The sequence below is a fragment of the Lycium ferocissimum genome, chromosome 10 (genome assembly GCF_029784015.1).
Source record: "Lycium ferocissimum isolate CSIRO_LF1 chromosome 10, AGI_CSIRO_Lferr_CH_V1, whole genome shotgun sequence".
Classification (NCBI taxonomy): Eukaryota; Viridiplantae; Streptophyta; class Magnoliopsida; order Solanales; family Solanaceae; genus Lycium; species Lycium ferocissimum.
Window position 1 is genome coordinate 28,644,935 of NC_081351.1, and position 22,258 is coordinate 28,667,192.

Below are 22,258 nucleotides of genomic sequence, written 5' to 3' on the forward strand. Positions count from 1 at the left end.
CATATCAAAGTAATGCGAAAATAAAAAATAACAAGATAAAAAATAACAAGAGCGAGAAAGTCATGATAAAACAACCTAGAAAGACAAAACCCAACAAATATAAGCAGAAATCAAAGGGCAATAAACGATAGAGCAAAACTACGACTACTAGTGCGAAAGAATAAACGAGACTCCCTATTAACCTTCTGTCCTAATCTGAGTCCTCCACAACCTCCTACCTAAGGTCATGTCCTCGGTAAGCTGAAACTGCGTCATCGTCATGTCCTGTCTAATCACCTCAAATAAATCCCAATTACGCAAATAACAATTTGAAGAACAAAGACTCAATTTTTATACTTCATTTCAAATCATAGAATGAGTTCACAATTTAAACCAACAAAAATACAAACACAAATACACACACTAACGGAAGTACAATACAATCACAATAATCTCTACTTCTTCTTGGTAGCTTTCTTCTTCTTAGGAGGAAGAATAATCTCTCCTTTGAGAGTAGGAATTGTCATAATCTGTGATAACCCACTAAACTTCTTCCTGAATTTTTCGACCTGGTCAGCATCAAGAAGTAGTGCTGAACGACTACCTTGGTAAAATGGGTGATTACCTGTTGGAAAAAATAATTCAGAATTTAGGAAACCAAAATTGGTTAGGATTTGGTGTTTTAATTCATGTCTAAATAGGATTTATAGTCACATTTATAGGGAAAATTACGCTCTATGGCTACTAAGAGAAAATATTTACGCCTCATAGCCCATATTTTGGGTTTGTTATCCGGTTTAGCCCATATTTGTGTATAAACACCTTTTATACACTATTATACACATCTATTGATACATTATGTATAATGCTTTCCCAGGTATAATGTTGTGTATTGTATGTCGGGCTACATAGCGTACTATTTTATGTTGAAGTGTATATTTTTTAAAATTTTCCTAAATTTATATAGGAGTAGGTTTTTCCTTTAATTACCTGACCAAACATCAACAGTATACTCCTTCTTTGTGCCACCTGTCGTCATCACGTGCTCTCCGTTACAGTAAACCTTAGCATCATCGTAGAACTGCGGGTGTATGTCTTTCTTCCTGCAGCTCACCCGCATCTGATCACTCCCAATTCCCACCTGTAAATTCAATTTTCAAGAATCACATGGAGTATATCATATGAAATAACTTCAATTATCAGTTGCTAATTAAAACTTTATTTATGGGTACCTTTTTGAGGGAGAATGAAGGAGAGGAGACATTTTTTTGGAGGAAGGTGTTTGAGAGAGTGAGCGCCATTGTTGTTTGGTATTCCTTCCAGAAAAATGGATGAGAGATGGAGAAAACAGGAATGGGTTTGAAGATTAGATTGCTTATCCGAGTTTACTGGGCTTGACTCATGTGATGGGCCGCATATTCACTTATTGGGCTGATTGGACTAGTTTTAAATGGAATGAGCAATTTTCCCTTCAAAGGCGTTGGTCTTTAATTTTTTTCCTCTCAAATTGCTTGTCTTTAATTTTTGTCCTCCGCTTAAAAAAGTAACTGAAAATACCTTGAGGTTCGCCTTAAGGCCTAATTTTGGGAAAAAGTTTGCCTTAAGGCCTAATTTTTGCCCGAATAGGCCTAATCTTGCTACGAAACTCTGTCTGGCGATTTTTTTTTTTTTTGACTGAGCCGGGATTCGAACCTCAGGGTATTAGATGAAGGGCAAAATTAAAGACCTGCAGTTTGAGGGGCAAAAATTAAAGACCACCCCCGAATAAGGGGAATCGTGCAAATTGTTCAATCTTCTTCACCCTTCAATTCCAACTTATGTCTATCGGGGTTTATAAAGGCAAAAGTCATTCGGGCATAACTTATAAAATGTTATGATACGAAAATATAAACTTATGCCTTGCGAAAAAATCGTTTGCCTTGAGGGCCAAAAATTAGAGACCAACACAAGATAGGGACGAAAGTGCCAATGGCCCAATCACTTACAGGCCTGTATGTAGACGCCCCATTGGAGTAGGAAAGGCCCAATTCTACAATTATGATTTTAAGATTAAACTCTGTGCACTCAAAAGTCTAAATTATGACTTCTTGATCATTGATAGTTTGATACAATCCGCTATGGTAAAAGCTTTTATATTGCATATTTAAAACCGAAGTGATGAATGCAAGACACATGTATTGCAGATATATACTAAGGTTAAACTTTTAAGAATTAAGGTTAAATTGTTCGGTTTGATGTAAATATGTATTTACCATCTGTCTATCCTCTTCGAGACGTGTAATACAAAATTGACATATCTATAAATTGAATATCATCCTCTTTTATTTGTATCCATCGTTCACCAGAGACCGTGATTCTCATGATAATTACAATCATGATTTAGAATTTGAATATCAATTATAGAAAAACTTACGTCGTGTTAAAACAAAGTCAAATACGTCACTCCATTTGGCATACTCATATCCACTTGCTTTTTCTTCCTTTTTTTTTAATTTATTTTTATTTTTACGCGTTGCAGAGTGTTGAGGAAGGTTAACCCATAGGCAGGAGTTTATATTAAACGGAAAAGGGTCAAATATACCCCTGTACTATCAGAAAAGGCTTAAATATACCCCTTGTTATACTTTGGGTCCAAATATACCCTTCTCGTTATACTTTGGGTTCAAATATACCCCTCTGTTATACTTTGGGTCCAAATATACCCCTCCTCCGTTAAAATTGTTCATGGTGGACATGAGATATGACGTGGCACTGACAACTCGGTGAGGTGGACACCACATGGCATGCCACCTCACCACCCCAACCCATTTACCCCTCTCTTCCCCTTCTTCTTCCACCACTACCATCTCCCCCCTCTACAATCTTTGCCACCATTAGCACCACCACACCACCATTAGAAAGTATATTGTAGCATAATATCATGTCAAACTGAACGATTCATAAGTAATGGGCAGAGAATTGGTCAAACTGATGAAAGATAATGGAAATACAATGCGGGCAAAATTATGTGTTTACGAATGAATCAGAATATCTCGTTGTTGTGGGCATTGAAATCGTGTGTAAACTTGGTTCATTTATTCACACTGATTGCTTAACAGGGAAAATTCATCTGGTTCGATCCTTCATGATAATGATTTAAATCTTGCTATAAAGACCTTATTGATAATACTGGGCTGGGCCTATTTTTTTCAGGTTTCAGCTCATCTTGTTGCAGTATTTATGTTTGAAATCATACACATGCATTGTTACACCGTTGCATTGTTAAAAAGTTCTTTTCACCATTTTGAATACTTTGCGTTTGATGATTAGATTAGGTAAGTTTGAATGACCCTCAATGTGATAAATCATGAGAAGCTATTTTAGGGGTAGTGGTGTTGTAGTGCTTTAAAAGCGAATGAGAAAGTATACTGTATCATAATATAATGTCAAACTGAAACATGATGAAATATGATGAAGGTGGAGATGGTAGTATGGTGGTGCTAATGGTGGCAAAGGTTGTGGAGGGGAGGAGATGGTAGTGGTGGAAGAAGAAGGGGAAGAGAGGGGTAAACGGGTTGGGGTGGTGAGGTGGCATGCCATGTGGTGTCCACCTCACCGAGTTGTCAGTTACACGTCATATCTCATGTCCACCATGGACAATTTTAACGGAAAAGGGGTATATTTGGAGCCAAAGTATAACAGAGGGGTATACTTGAACCCAAAATATAACGGGAAGGATATATTTGGACCCAAAGTATAACAAGGGGTATATTTAACTCTTTTCTGATAGTACAAGGGTATCTTGGATTATATAAAACTGAAATATGCAACTATCAAAAGATGGGTCATGGGACCATCATACAAAAATTTGAAGAGTATGCTACCGTGTGGGTCACATATTCCCAAGAGAGGAACTTAAAGTAAATGTTATGCTTAGCGCGAAATATTTTTTATACTGCCAATGTATTTTAACGTGATATACTCATATACACAAACAATGACACCATGATGTATTTAAGCCATAATAAAGAACTAGAATACTTTCTCTTACATATAACATGTCGAACAGTTTGTTACAAAAACATGACCCAACTATTTTTAACTATTAACTTAACTCTATAAACCTATTTCTTGGATATCCATCTCTAGGAGAATCTCAGAGTCCCTCCAATCTTCCTCAGTGTTAGCATTTTGATAAGATCAATTACTTCTCTTCAATTTCCATGATCAATCTTGTCCCTTGCTCTCTTCCACTTCTCTATATTTCTCAGCCTTGCATACATCTTTCTGATCTTGTTAAGCCTTTTGGACTGCTGGAAGATTATATCAGAAACATTGGGACTCTCACTAAAAATAATCTCATATCCATCTCTATATGAATCCATTCCCTCAGCCATAAGTTGCCAGAACAATCCACCTGCCGCCGCGCCTCCACTTCTAGCTGACCGAAATATGTAGGAATAAACAGTGTTGAAGACTAAGTCTCTCTGTTCTGGTGTAAAACCAGGGGTTTTGTATGTTTTACCAAACTCAGCAAATATAAGTGGTTTTTTGAGAATTGATTGAGCATCTTCAATGTGAACTCTGAGCCAATCGTTAAGGAAATTAAGTTGGGCTTCGTCATCTGCACCTGTTAACCTACATGAAGATTCATGTTATATTTCGTGACAAAATGACTGTTTGGTACGACAGAAGTCATTTCATGGTGTTTAACTACCCGATAATATAATCTGAGGAAAATATTTTTCACCGAATGGGGGAAAAGAAGTCATTTTCCATCACAACCATCTCAAATCATGACTTCAAATCACTGCTCGAACCGCCAATTTGACATTATTATCATTTTATATACTCAAAAGTTTCACCTAAACACTCTCTAATTTGCTAATATTATTATGATAATCTGTAATGTGTATCTTTTCAGGAATATATTTTTCATTGACCAACCAAACACTGAAAATATATTTTGGGGAAGTCATAGATTTGGCCTTTCGGGCAAAAATATTTACAGTCGCTAGCCAATATACATATATTATACCCTGATTATACATATATACACATATGTCAAATTTTTTTGGGTGGACAGTTATTTAAGTTAATTTCTCAAATATTTTTTCATAGAAAGCATTTTTAATGTAAAATGACTTTTGCCGTACCAAACGCTCTAAAAACGGAAAGCTATGAGAAAAGCATTTTAGATAACTACCATTGATCAGGGTATGAGTGAACAGTTGCAAAATCAATCTCTGGAATTTGATTATTTGCAATGAAGTCTGTTCCAACTTGAAAGTTTGGATTAAATTGCTGCTTTTGAGCATCTGAATGTCCATAAAATCCTTCTAGTCCAGCTTCTACTAGGTGATTATTGTCTATGGATTTGACGTATGAAGCCATTTCTGTTATCCAAGCCTGTAAAACAAGTAGAATCGTGATTAATCTATTTTCCTCTTAATCGCAAAAAATAGTAATAATAAACATTTCATCCGACACTAATCACTAACAAGTCCAACTTAGTTGTAATATGTGGCCAGTAGTAGATGTACATAATGTGCATAATATAGAGTTTAAATCTTATAAAATTTACAATAGACCAGCACATTGTAAAAAAAACATGGTACTATTATGTGGAAAAATGGACTCACTACCTAATTCAGAGATGGGCCAAAGTAGGTAAGGATTCACTGCCTAATCCTACTAAGCTATCACAAGAAAAACAGGGCTTTCCACTAAAGTTTAACAACTTGCAACTGCAACAATGACAGGCTGAAAATAACTTTGGATTTTGGCATGAAGTTATCTTTATGTGGAAAATCACTTTATGTGGAAAATGGGACATGATAATAGTAAAAGTTGAATCTTTCTGTAAAAAAAGAAGTGCATTCATCATGACATGATGAGCCACTTAATTTTCTGCCTTGTAACTTCATAATTTTCCCTTTAAGACTAATTACCTTCGAAACTCGCGAATAATAGGTTCACTTCTCTACCCTTTTCCATTTAAATACTTAGTTAGCTTGGCACAAGATTCGAACCTGGGACCTATCAGTCACAAGTCTCTCGAGCTTTTGTCAATTGAACTATTGTCAATTGAACTAAGTCGGAGATTTAAAACTTTATAATTTTCTCCATAACCATATAAACAAATTACTTATTCGTGCATTACTTCTAACCAAGAAGATGTGAAATTTTTAGGAAAGAAAAAACAAGAAATGTGGTATTTAAAATTGTTAGTACGTAATTATCTAAGGCAAAAAGAAGAAAGAAATTAAAGTGTTATTACCTGCATAGTGCTTCCTGATGGATCTGATTGACATCGGGGCTCATTCATAAGCTCCCAAGCCATTATGGTGGGATCATCCTTGTATTCAACTCCACTTATGCTGTTGCGTCTTGTTAGAACTGCCTATTTAGCACCACATATTAATTATTTCTCGAAAAACGAAAACCATTTTTTTGTATAGTTTCAGTATATTGATGTTTAACTTTTGGTTAATAGATCATAAATCAATTCATCAATATATATGTTGTGATTAGGTTTGGGAAATACAAATATACAACTCTTAACCGAAGCCTGATGTAGCAGTAGACGCAGTAGTGGAGCTAGATTTTTCACTTTGATGTTGTATACAGACACACCCACGGTCTCACACTCAAACTATATATGTACATATATCAAAAAAAGAATCATAAAAAGAAAATATGGAGTATATAACTATGCGCATTATTAAAAGCTAGGCCCCTACCACTTCCTCTTCCACTCTAAAAATAAAAAAATAAAATATAAATAAAGAGGAAATTTGTAGTATAACATACCTTAATATGATTCTTGAAGTAGCTTTTGACAGCAGCATTTTTGAAGAAATCATCCTCTGATGTTAAGGACTGACCCTGAGTGTTTGCCCAGTCCACATATTGTTTCTTTCCTCCAAAGTCATTATAGTTGTTAACCAAGCTCAAGATTAACTTAATCCCATTTTTCTCAGCTTCAGATATGGCAAAATCCAAACCCTTTCAATAATCAAAAGCAGTATTATTACCCCTCATTAAACCATAACACATAATTACAACATTCCTAAAGCAACAAAAAGATCACGAAAATCTCACATAAAATTTTAGAAAATAACTAAATAATTAATGTGATTTCTTCTCATTTGTCTTAAGCCTCAACGGATAAAAATAAGCAAATAGGGACTTCGTGGCTTTGAGGGAGGTTTAGCCTAATTGCCTTTTCGGAAAAGAATTTCTTTTTGACAGAGCTTCAAGCAAGAACAAGAAAGGCCGTCTTTTCGCTAATGAATCACTTAATTGGAATAAACGGACTTAAGTTGATATAGAACAAGTCATTTTCCCTCCTGTTTCCAAGGAACTGTATCAAAGTAATAGGCACATTTAAAGCTGTGGGACTGGAAGGAATAGTATGCCCCGTCAAAATGGGCATGACAGTCGATCATTAGCTTAATTTCCGATATTTCCAAACACCACCATCATTAAAAAAATATACTAAAAAAAATCAAAGAAATGAAAAAACCTGAAACATGTTTTCATTGTAGGATCCAGGATGGTACTGAAGAGGTGAATATCCACCATCACTAAAAGCCCATGTTCTTCCAACAGTGAGGCCATGCCTTGCAGCATCTTGAAGAGCAGATGAAACTTTGTCTCTCTGTGATTGGCCAGAGCCAATATACATTAGCCAATAAGCATTAAATCCATTTGCATAAAATGGGCTACCATTTAGCATAAAATGCACCCCTTTTGTTTTGATAAATCCATCACTAATCACATCTGCTCTAACATATAGAAATAAGTAGAGGAAATAGATAAAATAAAACCATAGCTTCATCTTCTTGATTCCTTCTTCTAAAATAATTAATCCTAAATTAAGGAATTAAAGATTGTGTCTGTAACTTAAGGCCTCTCTTTTTTCTCTCTCTCTCTCTACTGGCACAAGGAAAGCACTTAAGATCGAGTTTTAAACAGAGAAAAGTTCCATAAAAGTTTTAATTCGGGAAAACTGCTTATATATACTATTCCAATTCATGCGGATCCTTGACCATTTGACAATTTGTCACTTTTTTTAAGCTCCTTGCTAAGGACCTCCATAATAATGACTCCGTTTTGAATACATTCACGTATTCTTTTATCTTTTAAAACTCTTAAATATAACGATGTTATCCCGATTTTTCCTAAAAGTATTTAAACCAGCTTTTACATAATGAAAATCGTGCACAAATGAAGCTTCAACGAACCGAGTTAATTTAAAATAATTAGATTGTAATTTATTTGTTTCACAACCTATATCCTATTGTATGGGATAATGTTACGTAAATGAAACCATAGAAATTGGGTAATGGCCAATGGGTATACGAATGAGACTGAAATGACATAGGAAATGTTAAAGAACAACATCGACTTGCACGTTACAATCATAAACGTTATGGGCAATAATGATTTTTGATTCTTTTTTTTGGTAAAAACGTAATGACTTCCTTTTTCTTCCGTATTCCTTACAAAATACCTGTAATTGGTATCACCGTACCAAAAATGGTAAGCCGTGTTTATAAAGCCTAAGAAAGGAGCACGTTCTCATTAATAAGTCTTTCACTGCTTTGATTTATGTGAACCCTTTACTATTTGAGAAGTCTACGAGGTGGTTCTTTGACCACGTTTTTCTTATATTTTTTCTAAGCTATTTGAATTACAAATTATCATGACTTATAGTACTTTTAATGTAGTTTCTAAATATATAAAAAAAAAAAATTACAAACTTGAAAAATCTACGTCAAAATTTAAGATCAAAGTTATAAAGTTTGACCCTCGTACTCCGAAAGGTTCACATGAATTGAAACGGAGGGAGTAGTATTTTACTCTCAAAATATCTCATAAGGCATGATGTATCGTTTCATGACGCTTCATTCTATATTTCAGCTTTTATTATCTTCTTGTTGGGTCAGTTCTTGGTTCACTTTCATATTGTGACGATCAAGATTTCACTTTTTTTCTTTTTCTTTTTCTTTTTCTTGTTTTTTTAAGGTATTAGTTATATGCGTATAATGTGTGCAATTTAACTTATTATAATAGGTTATCTATATTTCTTTAAGTTATCAACGAAAGCTAATTAAATAAATTTAATTGTAATTATTTTTTAAGTAATCTAATAATATAAGTATTATTTAGATCATCGCTGCATATAATTTAAATACCTTTTCTAAGAATATTTTTGGGATAAGCGGGCAAAATAGTGGAAGGTAAGGAAGAAGAAAGAAAAAAAACGGAAGGTTTTAAATTCTACTCGTGTATTGCTCTACTCTTTCAAACTCTTTGATTCTATCCGAAAATGGTAAAATTGGGGTTCAATTTTGGAATCAAAGTCTCGAATTCTTTTTGTTATCTTGCTATTTTTTTTTTTTTTTTTTTTGTCTTTTAGGTATAAGCTTGATAGAGAAAAGAGAATTTCTAAAAGTCACGATTCTTTGATTGATTACCCAAATAATCAAAATATGAGTTAATCTAACATACCCAAGATTGTGGAAATAAAGTAGAAAGGCAGGTTAATTAACTAGTAAGTCATCCCATGCGCACCAATGCTTTGGCCAAAAATCACGGCAAGAGAATTAGCTCCATAAATTATCACGCCAACCACGGATACGTTGCGTTAGGAAATTGAGATATAGTTTTATGCGGACAATATAAAAATTAGTTATACTCCTTCCGTTCACTTTTACTTGTCTACTATGGACTTTACACCCTTTTTAAGAAATAATAAAGGAATTACATATTTTATCATGATACTCATATTAATTTATGTATAATTACATTGGATTTGAATAATAATTTGGAATGAGTAATTAATGCTAAGGGCAAAATTGGAAAGATAAATTATTTTTCTCTTGATATGCAAAAGTGGACAAATAAAAATGAAAATTTATATATAAAATAGTGAACAAGTAAAAGTGAAAAGAAGGAGTACAATCATATTGCTTTTTGTAATCACATGAACCCTTCTAGAGCTTGAGGAGGAGTGTCGTCGATGACACTCTCCTTAAAGATATTGCAAAATCAGAAACTCGCTCGCATGGGCATATCTTTTGCTTTCGTGCACATTTTCACGTGCGCGAGTCTGCTCTCTTTTTCTGATTCTTTACAAGCCTACTAAAAATTAATCAATTTCTTACAAAATGAAACTAAGAGATCGTCTTAATCCATGAGGGACACTTCCTTTTGAAATATTGTTCATTTTCTAATACTAGTAAGATAAATAACTATAGACATGATGATCATAATTGAATAACGTGATACGGTGATAGAAATGATAAATTAATTAACTTGTTATTATAGATTTGACTATTTTTCAGCAAGGGTCAAATTTTATCCCTACTCGACCTTCATTGATTGACGGACTATATTGTATTGTTTCCTCTAACGTAATTTCGGAAGTGGGATCTTAGTGAAGCCGAAACCAAATCCTTGATAAATGCTTCCAGTTTCCAGATCGGGAAAATGGAAAATATAAATTAAACTAAGAATGGTTAAAAGAATAAGTTATCTTTGCGTGTCTTCTGGTTATCTCATATTTTGCTTCATAGTTTACCATTTTTAATTTTCATAATAGAATATGATACCAAGCAAATCTAAGCAACCGAAAAGTAGAAGTAATTATGATACTTCTGAACATATCATATACCCAAAAGCGAATTTAATGTTGAAGCCTTTTGTTTTCTAATCTTTGGCTTTCTCTCTTGGAAGGGAGACCAATTGATCGTTCTCATCAGGAGTGCTGGCTTACAATGACGACAAGCCATGAACAAAAAACATCAAAACTAAAATCATGAAGAGATGATTTTTTATTTTTATTTTTCATTTATACCCTGAGTTGCTAGTTGATGGAAAAAGCTTCATTTATTATTTGGTGTCCGAAATTTTTGGCCCAACTAATTCGAGTTTGTGTCGTGCAATACTAATTATGAAAAAGGTCTCTCTGAAAGATGAATTTATTCTCAAAACTAGAACTCGAGGTCACGAATAATGATCGTTTTTTAAATAATTTTTGGGGCCTTTTATTATGGTAGATCATAGAAGTAACCAGTGGTGGAGCCAAGGATCCTAAACGGGATTCAAAAAATTATACGAATGACACACCTAGGGTTCAGATTTATCATGATCAAAAGTAATTTGTGAACCCATTTTATCAGTACATTTAGGTAAAACTTCACTTATGTCAGGGGAATCTAAAAACTTGCATGTAGACTAAAAACTAGGGAGTATATTTTTATCTATTTGTATACGAAGTAAAATAATTTTTGACGAAAAGGAATTGAATTGAACCTTTAACTTAACTCCACCACTAAAAAACATTTACTGTTCACCCATAACCATTAGCGATAGCAAAAAGGAAAACCACTGGTTCAGCGTATAAGGACAAGTTGAAGAATTCTCACGAGTGTCAAAAGTAGGTCACGGGGTGCTTATGAGTTCCGATGAAGGGTGTGGCCAGCTGATTCTGTAGGGTACTTCCAAACTTCTAATTATGCTCGAGGTTGTTTTTTACCCCAACGTAGGTTGAACTTTGTCCACAAGTTCTGTGTGATTTTTTATGATGTTCAGAACATAATTGTCATTTAGCAGGCTAAAAGGTAAAGGAGAAATGGTAAGATATGGCCAAGCTTATTATAACCAGTAACCAGGTTCATCTGGCACCCGAGTGAAGCGACACAATGTTACCATTTTTACAAATTACAACAACTAAGAACGGCAATTGTGTGTTCAAATTGGATTTTTATGTGAACTTCGTCCAGGTGTATCCTTATGAATCTTTCAAGTATGCGCAGAGCCTAAAAAAAAAAAAATTATGTGCATAATATAGCATAACCGATGTTGGTAAAACTAAATATAGTTCTTTTCCAATTCTGTTCGTATTTGAGCTTGGCAAAAGCATATAGTAGAATTTGGCTACTATTCTGAACTTGTTGCAGCTGCCTTTTTTTTTTTATCTTCTTTTTTAGGCGGTGAAGAAAAAATGGTTAAAAATTCATTGGGATGAGTCCCAATTTCATGAGGACAATGACTTTACAATGACTTTAAGGAGCATACTGCTATGGTTGTGGCGTGATTACCGCATCAAATCTCTGTAGCGCCTCTTTTGGGTGAACCACTTTCCGCCTTCAAAAAACCTTTATCCCATATGCACCCGTGCCGTCTGTCATGGGCGCCCTGCACTATATCTACACCAAAAATATATTTTTTTTCCTTGTAACTCTCTCATATTTAATTTTTTTTTTCAATTAATTTGAATTCGCATCGATGAAGAAATGAGTTAGGTGATTAGGACGGATTTTACGACATCGTTTCTCAACTCGATTGAGACCTGTTTATCCTAAAAAAAAACAGTTAAATTTGCTTAGTAGTTTAAATGATACGTGATTTGATTTGTTATAAGAAACGAAATAAAACTTTTATAGAAATTAGTTTAATAATAGACAAATTGAGTGACTAAAATAAATAATAATAATAATAATAATAATAATAATAATAATAATAATAATAAAGCGATTGAGCTTGGGCTTGGTTGATCTTGGGAGCAAATTATTTGATAAGTTTCCTCTGGTGGAACAGCTAAATGCTTAATCTTCTAAGAACAAATATAATGTTCCGAAGCAAAAAAGCAATTTAAGAGAGTAAATGTAATTAGCTAAGCTTGCAAGAATAGTGTGTAATCAGTGTTATTCGATGATCTTTTTTTCAAGGCTGTTAAGCTCCTTTTATAGTACAAATACATGAACTCTTAAACCAGTAATTTAATCCTAATAATGAATAATAATGGGCAATGAATATTACCTTAATACTGAATCGTAACGTCTGCTTCATGTCTGATCTCGTAACGTTACTCCGCTATTAATTATCCGATGCAATTTCCTTCGCGAATTTGGTCCGGGTATGACCGGAGGCTTCCTACTCGCATTCAATGCCACAATTCCCAATGTTCCATCTTCCCTTGCCACGTGTTCCAGTATTATTCCGACACGTGTCAAGCTGTATTTTGCCATGTATACAAGGACATGATTGTAGATAGGATGAAGGTCGAGGATTAGGTTAGAATTTTAGTAGGTAGCTTAGTGTGTCACACTGAGAACAGCGGTTAGTTATTATTTAGTTATCGCGTAATTTCTTATTTTTCAATGTGTATTACTATTTGTGGTTGTCTTATATCTTGCTATTTTGTTGTTTTATTTTTCTTACAATCATGGGTAGATACATTTCTTTTAAGTCGCTGTCTATCGAAAACAGTCTTTCTACCCCACAAAAGTAGGATAAGGTTTGCGAATATCCTACCCTACTCCACTTGTGAAATTACACGGAGTATATGTTGGTTGTTGTTGCCGCATAAAAATTTTAATAAAAAAGCACTTCTTCTCAAGATTATTTTTATTTATAAGATTCAAATCTAAGACCTCTGATTAATAATAGATCACATCTTTTGATGGTCACGTCAAAAAAATTACAAGCGTGCGATGCAAAATAAGTATACTACATGAATGTTCCCTACATAATATATTATCTACTAATGAATAACTAATATTTACTTTTAGTTTTGTTCGCCACTTAATTTTAATATATTAACTTTGTTGCATGTATCAAGACTTGCAAAACAATTCCACGTCTAGACGTATCAATATGTATGTGTTTGCGCACTCTGACCATAGTGACTTAAGCTCTACACATATGCGGGCCCAGTGACGGATATAGACTTCGTGGGTGCTCCATTGATTTTAGTATGCTCATAAAATTCACACTGGGTGCTCATAGTCACTTTATATAGTTTTTAAAAGATTATTTATGCATAAATAAAACAATTTGGCCAAACACAATGGGTGCTTCAGCACCCAGACTTGCAAACGTAGGTCCGCCACTCATATGCCACCAGTATAAATTAAAAATATATATATTTATATTTGTTAGGGTTTGCCCTGAATTTTCTATTTTATTTGAATTTTACTATAAATAGAAGATTTGTTCTTCTCATTCACAACACAATAACATCCACAATGTAGTCGTATATTTGTTCTTCTCATTCACAACACAATAGCATACACAATGTAGTGTTTAGAGAGTTTCGATTAGAGAGAGATTTTCCTCTCAATAAATTTTATGATTTTATATTAGTTTTCATATGTAGATCAATTGATCAAAGAGTATTAGAATATTATGCCTCTTTTAGTATGTTTTTCTTTATCGTCTGATATATCATCGTTCAAGGTTTTCAGAACTGTAAGCTTCCGCATGACGCATGATTATTTCGGTCCCAACAATATTAGGTCCATACCTATTTTATTGTTACAAAACAGCAGTTAGTTCCATTTTCCCCGAGAACAAAAAATTATAGCAGATGGAAATACTCATTAGATCTATGCTATCTCTATGTTTAAAGGTTTTGGTAAGCCTCCCCAATTTAACATAGAACAAAAGCATACGCGAGCTTCAGATTTCTCAACTCTATGGGCTCGAATCATCAGAAATAAGGTCCGTTTCTGAAATGGGGAAGTTACATAAAATACAAGTAAATAAGTAAAATATTTCATAATCTACAACTATTAACTAAATTACATAATCTACAATGTATACTCCGTATTTAGGGTATATGTATAATTTTATACCATAAATAAAAAAATGTTGCTATGAATAAAAGGCTAATAATAAGGAGTTTTCTATATTAGTGATAATCAAATTAATACACAAAACACATTAATTACTTTTCTAAACATCCCAATATACTCAGCTAGCATTAATCCATAAAATGGTATACTACTGTTTATATGATATATATTATACAATTCCTTGAACAAGTATATATATTCTTGTACTTATATATACATACATTTCACTATTACATACTATATATAATATTATTTTTTATGTATATTAACTAGTATAAACTATATATAAAATAATTTCTTATGTATATTAAACAAAAAGTAATTTTATATATATATATATATATATATATATATATATATATATATATATATATATATATATATATATATATATATATATATATATATATCTTTGACCACATACATTATTGTATATATTATTCATTATATTAAATATATACAAATATAAATTTAATTGAGTTAATTTTCCTATTTCATGGAAGAGAGAGAAAAAAATTGAATAGTAACTATGTGATGGCAGAAAGGAAGTCAAGTTTAATGGAATGGGGTGTCAATTATTAATTAAGATCCTATTTTAATTTAGTGGTAATCCATAAGTAATTATATTAATCTATCTATATATTGTATATTGTATACTTTATATGTTATTGTATAGTACAATTGGTTGGCACATAGAAAAATATATTCATATATTAGGTATATCATAATATTATATACTATATACACAAATAATATTATTATATTATGTACTATATATAATATACAAACTTAAATATACTAATTTCTACTATTATATTCACAAACATTTTGTTATCATCTTTTCAGTTTAATATACCAATTTGAATATACCATATACTTTCTAAGGTAAATTTTCATGTACATTTCTTATACTATATATCATATCTTTTCATGTACTTTTCTTAATATTAATATATTCAAATAATTTCTTTTAGTCACAAAAAAATAATTGAATCACCATCAAGTGAAATTGAAAAAAAGAAGAATTAAAAGGAGGAAGCGAAAGAAAAAAAGTCTTTTTAAAACGATAGGTAGAATATGGTAAAAAAGTCTTTTTAAAACAGTAGGTAGAATATGGTATTTGAAGTTGATTTTGTTATGTTTATTTGGAAAATTACATTCTAATGATTTTTAAAGAAATAGAAAGTAAAAAGTGGATATATATTAATGGTAGTAACTCCTAAAATTAAGTATCATTGACATTTTAGGAATGTAAAAAGTTGTATTTTTGTAATTAAGAAGTTAAAATTTTGAATAAGTTGTATTTATGTAATTTTTTTAAAATAGTTGTAAAAATTTTAATTAACATTTGAAAAAGTTGTATTTACGTAACTTTCCCGATGGAGGGGGTTGGGCCTCTATTAATGATGAAGTTCACAAACACAGCATCACATGATTTGACCCACTTGTGAGGATCGACGCTCTGTTGGGCCAAATAGTTCTTGGGATTGCTTGAGATTACGGTGGGAAGGAAGTAAGGGGTCGTTTTGTACGCGAGATAAGGTGGGATATTCCGAAATTAATTTTGAGATAAGTTTTATATCTTATTTGATTAAAGGGGATAAATTTATACCTTCAACCAAATAAGATAGTATAAAGTTTATCCCAAAGTTAGTCTAGGATAACCCATCTTATCCCATCAAGGTTGGTATTATTTTATCCCACCTTCCAGATGGGATAAATTAGTCTCGGGATTATAATCCCAGGACTATAATATCGAGATAACTTAATCCGCACACCAAAGTGTTCGGTCTTAAATTTTTTTATCTCTGCTTAATAATTTGTTTTAGAAAATGACCTTCATTTGAAAAAATTCACTGGGAAGAACTTATGTTGCCCATCAGGCATAAGTTCTAACTTTTATTTATAAAAGGCAGAACTTGTGGTCAATTGTGTAAGTTCATAGTCTTGAAATATCCTAAATTTCTGCGTTATAGGCAAAAGCTAGAACTTATGCCTCAGGGGCAACAAAAGTTTTGCCTCTGTTGTCCATCAGACATAAGTTCTACCTTTTGCTTAGAAGGCAGGACTTGTGGTTAATTAAGCAAGCTCACTGTCTTGAAATATCCCAAACTTCTGCCTTATAGGCAAAACTAATTTATGTCCACAACTTTATCTTTGAAATAAAAAAGCTTTGCCTATCAAATTTTCTGAAGCGAAGGCTATTTTTAAAAAAAATTACTAAGCGGAACCAAAAAATCAAGACCGCCCTTATGGAGCCATTTGTAAACTTAACCTTTCCTTAACTTTGATAGATCAGTTTCTAAGTGTTATGTCCTAAGAGCACATTGACCATGAATAAGATTTCGAATATTTTTTTTTAAAAAAATTCGAATATTTAAAAAAAATAAGTATTTAAATAAGTGTATATTTATCAAATTTGGCTCATATTTCAATTTTACAGTTGAAATATCGGATTTGAAATTTGAAAAACAGATTTTAGGAGTTTTTCAAATATTCACTTCGAAAACTTCAACTATATAACCATATCTAATACAAATTTAATTTTCGAATATTCTTTTTCAACTAAACTTTACATTAATTTTAGCTAATTCATGTCCAAACGCCTACTGAATCTTCTAGCGGAACTTGATACCAAATAGACCATAGTCAACAAGATGAATGTCCAAAATCAATTAAAGGTATAATTGTGCTTTCCATTTGTTGTGAAACATCTGAGGAAAAAAGCATCATGTCAATCAATATATCAATTAATTAAATAAGTGTTGATTTTGCATAATTATAATCAACTACCAATCCACATTTGAGATTTGGTATTTTTTTGGGGCAAACTAATAAATTTCAAACGTTGAAGTTTAGGATTTGATCTTAACCTATTTTTATTTTCAATTAAGATAGTGTTTGGGCTTGTTTGTCCACGTTTGACCATTTCACTAAGTGCCTATCACCTTCCATCAGTATAGTTACCAAATAGCTTTGTCTATTATTATTATTATTATTATTTTTTAGAAATCACCTAATATTATTTTATCTTTGCTAGCATTTGAACTTGAATCTCCTAATTTTCATATACATTTCATTAATCACTAGATTACACACTAGAGTATCTTTATGATTATTATCTTTTGCTTGTTTTAGCAAGTACTTTATTTGCAATCATTAGTAAAGCGACATTTAATTTAAATCGTGATTTTTATGTTAATGATTTAAATTCCAAATCATTCAAAAAGATATAATTTGAAATTTCAAACCGTGATTTCAAACTATGGCCAAACGGCTCCTAATTGTTGCAATTGTATCACGTAACATTTTTGGTGTAGGATTACGGTCGTTTTAACGTTAATTGAAAACAATTAGAGCTGACAGATGTAGGCGAAACTTATGCTTGAGTAGGGTTTATTAACAAGTTAAAAAAGCTAACTTTTCCCCAAACTAAAACAAATCCAGTTCGCTTTACAATCTTAACCACTTTAACAATGGCCGCCGTTTTCTCTCACTTATCATCAGATGCCACGTCATTCTCCGGCATTCAGTCGTCTCGCTTTTCCGGCGTATTTGTCCCTTCTCCGATCACATTTCCGGCCACCCGTCGACGTGTCACTTGCTCAGTCAATGGAAATGGTTCCCTCCTTTTTCTCATTTTCCTTTTCAATCCTTCAATTTTTGCGATATTGACATTTGGATTTTGCAACTGTTTAAAATCAACAATGTGTGTAAACCTAGAAATTTGTTAACTTCTGCTTGATTTAACAATTAACCATGATGAATTAACATGTATTTTATCTTACTTCATCCAAAATAAAAAATAAAAAAAAATATTAACATGTGTTTTCACCTCATTAAATCACTTAGTATGTGGTTGTTGTCAATCACTTAGTTATAGTAAATTTATATGATTTGGCATAAAAACCCAGTGTGTGTAAGTATTTACCATTATCTTTGTACTTCCTCTGCTTCAAAATGTTTGTCTTGTTTTGACTTGGCACGGAGTTTTAAGAAATTCAAGATGTGTAAAATGTATGCCATGTGGAAAGTTGGAATTTAAAAGTTGCCAAAAAAAAAAGTGTCATTTTTTTTTAAACAGACTAAAAAGGAAAAGGAAAGTAAGACAAAGAAATTGAACGGAGGGAGTATTACAGTTCTATTTAGGCTTGAAAATGTTGTTTTCATTTAGCTTATCCCTTCTCATTTGATCTATCAACTATCAAGTCCGTTTTGCCTTGCAGCTTTTGATGTTTTGGTTTCCATTATGGTCCTTTGGATCAACCTTGGATTTCACACTTACCTCCGGTGTGACTCGAACTTCCGACCTACTAGTTAGATGTGGAGGGGTCCAAAAACCAATGACAATGCATGTGCTGTTTGAAGTGGTACAAATAGTTGAGCTTTAACCATTTATTTCCCCCTTCCCCCCCCACCCAGAGTGCTATGAATGCTTCATGATCATTTTAATTCCTGCTAAGTTTTTAGTTTCCTTAAGAAATGTGAAAATTTCTTGAGGTCAAGACCAAAAGGACTGCTTATGGCTTACAAACTACGAAGTTAGAGAATTAAAAACTGTTTTTTGGTGTAAATTGTGAAGACCTTGTTGTATAGACAGTTGAGAAGACGAGCTGATAAGTGATTGTAGTTGGAATAAGAATCCTTGGTGTATATAACTTTACATCGTCTTGGTGTAATATTAATGAAATTTTCGTGATATTTCAAACGCAAATTAGAGAACAAAATATCGTCCTCTAGTTTTTGAAACGTGAAACATGAAGTACTTTCTTAAAGTTTCTCATGTTTGATGATGGATCAACCCATATTTTATTTAAAATCGCTGGGGAAGTGAGAAGATGCCCTGCAACTTATGCTTAAGTTATGTCGTCCTGTAAGATTGGGGTTGCTACCTAAGAAGATTCTTCTGATCTCCTTATTTTTCTGTTCCAGCAAATGCCAATCAGAAGGACTTTCTGCACATCAGCAATTTCAACAAATCAACTATTTTGAACATCTTGGATCGAGCCAAAGAGGTGAAAGCACTTATAAAATCAGGAGAGAGGACATATCTCCCATTTAAAGGTAAAACAATGGCGATGATATTTGCTAAGCCATCCATGAGGACACGGGTTTCCTTTGAGACAGGGTTTTACTTGCTTGGTGGCCACGCTATATATTTGGGACCAGATGACATACAGATGGGTAAGCGGGAAGAAACTCGTGATGTTGCTCGTGTTCTGTCTGGCTATAATGATATCATTATGGCTCGAGTTTTTGCTCATCAGGTACGCTGGTGAGTTTTCTGTTTTTACTTCTTTCTGGTACATGGTGAGTTTCCTATTTTGGCTACTTTCTGGTGCACTTCAGTACCCTATCAGCCCATGTGAAGCATTGCTAGCACTCTTGTTTGTTCTAGTTATCTAGTCACGCTTCTGCGTCCTCTGTTAAATCTGCCCTTCACAGCATTGTCCCTTCTAAATATTTGGTTGCCCCTTTTAATTAGTTGAAATGAGAGTTTCTTGATCTTTTCCGTTGGAGCTGAATTTTGGATCCATCTTGTACTTAATATCTTACCAGTAAATTATAGTTCAATGATGTTGCCTTCCCCTACAGGCTACAAGCATATGATTATTCAGTCCTAAATGTTCTTCAGGGTTTGTATAAGTTGAAATTTGGACTGAGTAATTGATATGGGAGGGTTACCTTTCTAATCCGGTCGATTTCATACCAACTGCAAAATATAATACTTATCTATTGTTTTTTGTTGCTGGTGCAGGACATTCTAGATCTTGCTAAATATGCAACTGTACCAGTGATTAATGGTCTGACAGACTACAACCATCCTTGCCAAATTATGGCTGATGCCCTTACAATAATTGAACATGTTGGTCAGCTGGAAGGAACTAAGGTTTAGCTCTATCAGGCAAAACATTTGGATGATATTCCAATTTCTGTGTTGGTGACATGATTTTTTCTAATTTAATGTCGGCTGCAAATTTCAGGTTGTCTATATTGGAGATGGAAATAACATAGTGCATTCTTGGTTGCTGCTGGCATCAGTAATTCCTTTCCACTTTGTTTGTGCCTGTCCAAAAGGTTTTGAACCTGACCAGGAAACAGTTAAGAAAGCACAACAGGCTGGAGTAGGCAAAATTGAGATAACTAATGATCCAAAGGAAGCTGTTAGAGGAGCTGATGTCGTGTACTCAGATGTCTGGGCTAGCATGGGACAAAAGGAAGAAGCTGCAAAGCGCCGTCAGGTGTTTCAAGGATTCCAGGTAGGAGCGTTACATAGCTAAGCTATAGTCTGTTCAACTTGTGCATGTAGTGCAAGAAACCTATTCGAACTTTTATGAAATTGCTTGCCGGAAATGCGGACAAAACCAGTAATATAGGAGGCTTAGTCCAGAAATGACCCTTGCTGTGGAACTAAGCTATTGTGGCTGTTTGGCTCCAACAAGGGCTCATGAAATTGTCATTTTCAGAATAACTTTTACTTTTTTGGATCTGACGGGATATAGTCTAGGTGTTAGAAACACCACTTACCTTCTTAAACGTGAAAAAATAGAAGTTCAATGGACAACACATCTAGAGATTTCTATAGACACAGAGCAGTGTGCTAGTGATTCTAAATCCTTTTGGAACTCTAATGGGAGAATACTCATTGCTTGGATTCTGCTTGCACATCAATATGTTTACGATCTTTTGTATTAGTGGATGGGGCAGACCTGGATCTTAACTATTGTGGTATCCTGAACAAGGTTGCATCAGGTCTAGTGAAATAGTGGCTGATAATTGTGTAATAACTAGATAAATTTGAAAGGCATCGCATTCTGATACTTGAATGCTTTACAAGTTGTTCTGCAAGTCTTCGCCAGGTTTAGAAGGATGCTATTAGTGTTTGTGGATTGATTAAGGTACCCCGTCTAATATTGATAGACTACTTGGAACAATCAATAGCGAATGATAACATTAATTCGTGAAGTTCTATATTGTGCAGAGACTCCTTGCCTCTATAGTCTATACAGAAGCTTGTACGCATGTCTTTCTCTGACATCTTATCATTTGTCAATAGGTGGACGAAGAACTCATGAAATTAGCTGGAAGGAATACCTATTTTATGCATTGTTTGCCTGCAGAGAGGGGAGTGGAAGTCACTGATGGCGTGGTTGAAGCGCCAAATTCTATTGTGTTCCCTCAAGCAGAGAACCGTATGCATGCACAAAATGCAATTATGCTTCATGTAATGGGATTGTAATTGCATTGTTTGATCTAATAGTGATGGCTTAGTTTCTTCTTAAATCGTATTTTGCTTGGACCATTAAAGAGCTTAATGGCTATGTCTGTTCATATAACTCAAGGTTTTAACTTCTCAAGTCAAGGGATTGTTTTGTTCTAATATCAGATGTCTTCACCGACATGGCATTTAGATGTTATTTATATGCAGAAACATCTCGAGAAGGAATAGGAACCCTAAGGTATTAATCGGCACTGTTGATCACAAGATCTCAAAAAAATCCCTGTAGCGAATGCCTTATAAAGCCCTGCGGCATCTTGCAGTAAAAAAAAAAAAAAAAAAAACTATTTGAGCTAACCCGGGGGCTGAGGTCAATCACCTCTTTACAGTTACACTTAATTACCTTGCATTTGCACATTTTGTAAATTAA

General features: G+C 33.5%; 3 protein-coding genes across 3 annotated transcripts; 1 reads left to right on the forward strand and 2 right to left on the reverse strand.

Moving 5' to 3' along the window:
• Positions 1-434: 434 nt before the first annotated feature.
• Positions 435-1,280, reverse strand: LOC132034776 (large ribosomal subunit protein bL31c). Its single transcript, XM_059425137.1, has 3 exons — positions 1,212-1,280; positions 970-1,120; positions 435-604 (listed from the first exon to the last, which is right to left on the reverse strand). Exons 1-3 carry the CDS (start codon positions 1,278-1,280, stop codon positions 435-437), a joined length of 390 nt encoding a protein of 129 aa, XP_059281120.1.
• A 2,705-nt stretch (positions 1,281-3,985) lies between these two features.
• On the reverse strand, positions 3,986-8,037 carry LOC132033196 (mannan endo-1,4-beta-mannosidase 7-like). The gene is made up of 5 exons (XM_059423096.1): positions 7,487-8,037; positions 6,772-6,966; positions 6,239-6,361; positions 5,165-5,367; positions 3,986-4,596 (listed from the first exon to the last, which is right to left on the reverse strand). The coding sequence occupies exons 1-5, from the start codon at positions 7,799-7,801 to the stop codon at positions 4,173-4,175; spliced, it is 1,260 nt and encodes a 419-aa protein (XP_059279079.1). The 5' UTR covers positions 7,802-8,037; the 3' UTR covers positions 3,986-4,172.
• A 10,025-nt stretch (positions 8,038-18,062) lies between these two features.
• Positions 18,063-21,990, forward strand: LOC132033198 (ornithine transcarbamylase, chloroplastic-like). Its single transcript, XM_059423098.1, has 5 exons — positions 18,063-18,230; positions 19,542-19,876; positions 20,368-20,499; positions 20,594-20,869; positions 21,667-21,990. Exons 1-5 carry the CDS (start codon positions 18,086-18,088, stop codon positions 21,847-21,849), a joined length of 1,071 nt encoding a protein of 356 aa, XP_059279081.1. The 5' UTR covers positions 18,063-18,085; the 3' UTR covers positions 21,850-21,990.
• The last annotated feature ends 268 nt before the right edge of the window (positions 21,991-22,258 follow it).

Bases quoted from the DNA above. Each gene is read 5' to 3' on its own strand.
- LOC132033196 (XM_059423096.1), bottom strand. From the start codon at position 7,801: ATGAAGCTATGGTTTTATTTTATCTATTTCCTCTACTTATTTCTATAT. The intron at 6,967-7,486 runs GTTTTTTCATTT...GATTATTGAAAG, and splicing joins ACAATGAAAACATGTTTCAG to GGTTTGGATTTTGCCATATC. The intron at 4,597-5,164 runs GTAGTTATCTAA...ATCTTCATGTAG, and splicing joins CACTCATACCCTGATCAATG to GTTAACAGGTGCAGATGACG.
- LOC132033198 (XM_059423098.1), top strand. From the start codon at position 18,086: ATGGCCGCCGTTTTCTCTCACTTATCATCAGATGCCACGTCATTCTCC. The intron at 20,500-20,593 runs GTTTAGCTCTAT...TGCAAATTTCAG, and splicing joins GTCAGCTGGAAGGAACTAAG to GTTGTCTATATTGGAGATGG. The intron at 20,870-21,666 runs GTAGGAGCGTTA...ATTTGTCAATAG, and splicing joins AGGTGTTTCAAGGATTCCAG to GTGGACGAAGAACTCATGAA.
- LOC132034776 (XM_059425137.1), bottom strand. From the start codon at position 1,280: ATGGCGCTCACTCTCTCAAACACCTTCCTCCAAAAAAATGTCTCCTCT. The intron at 1,121-1,211 runs GTACCCATAAAT...TTGAATTTACAG, and splicing joins CTTCATTCTCCCTCAAAAAG to GTGGGAATTGGGAGTGATCA. The intron at 605-969 runs GTAATTAAAGGA...TTTTTCCAACAG, and splicing joins TACTGTTGATGTTTGGTCAG to GTAATCACCCATTTTACCAA.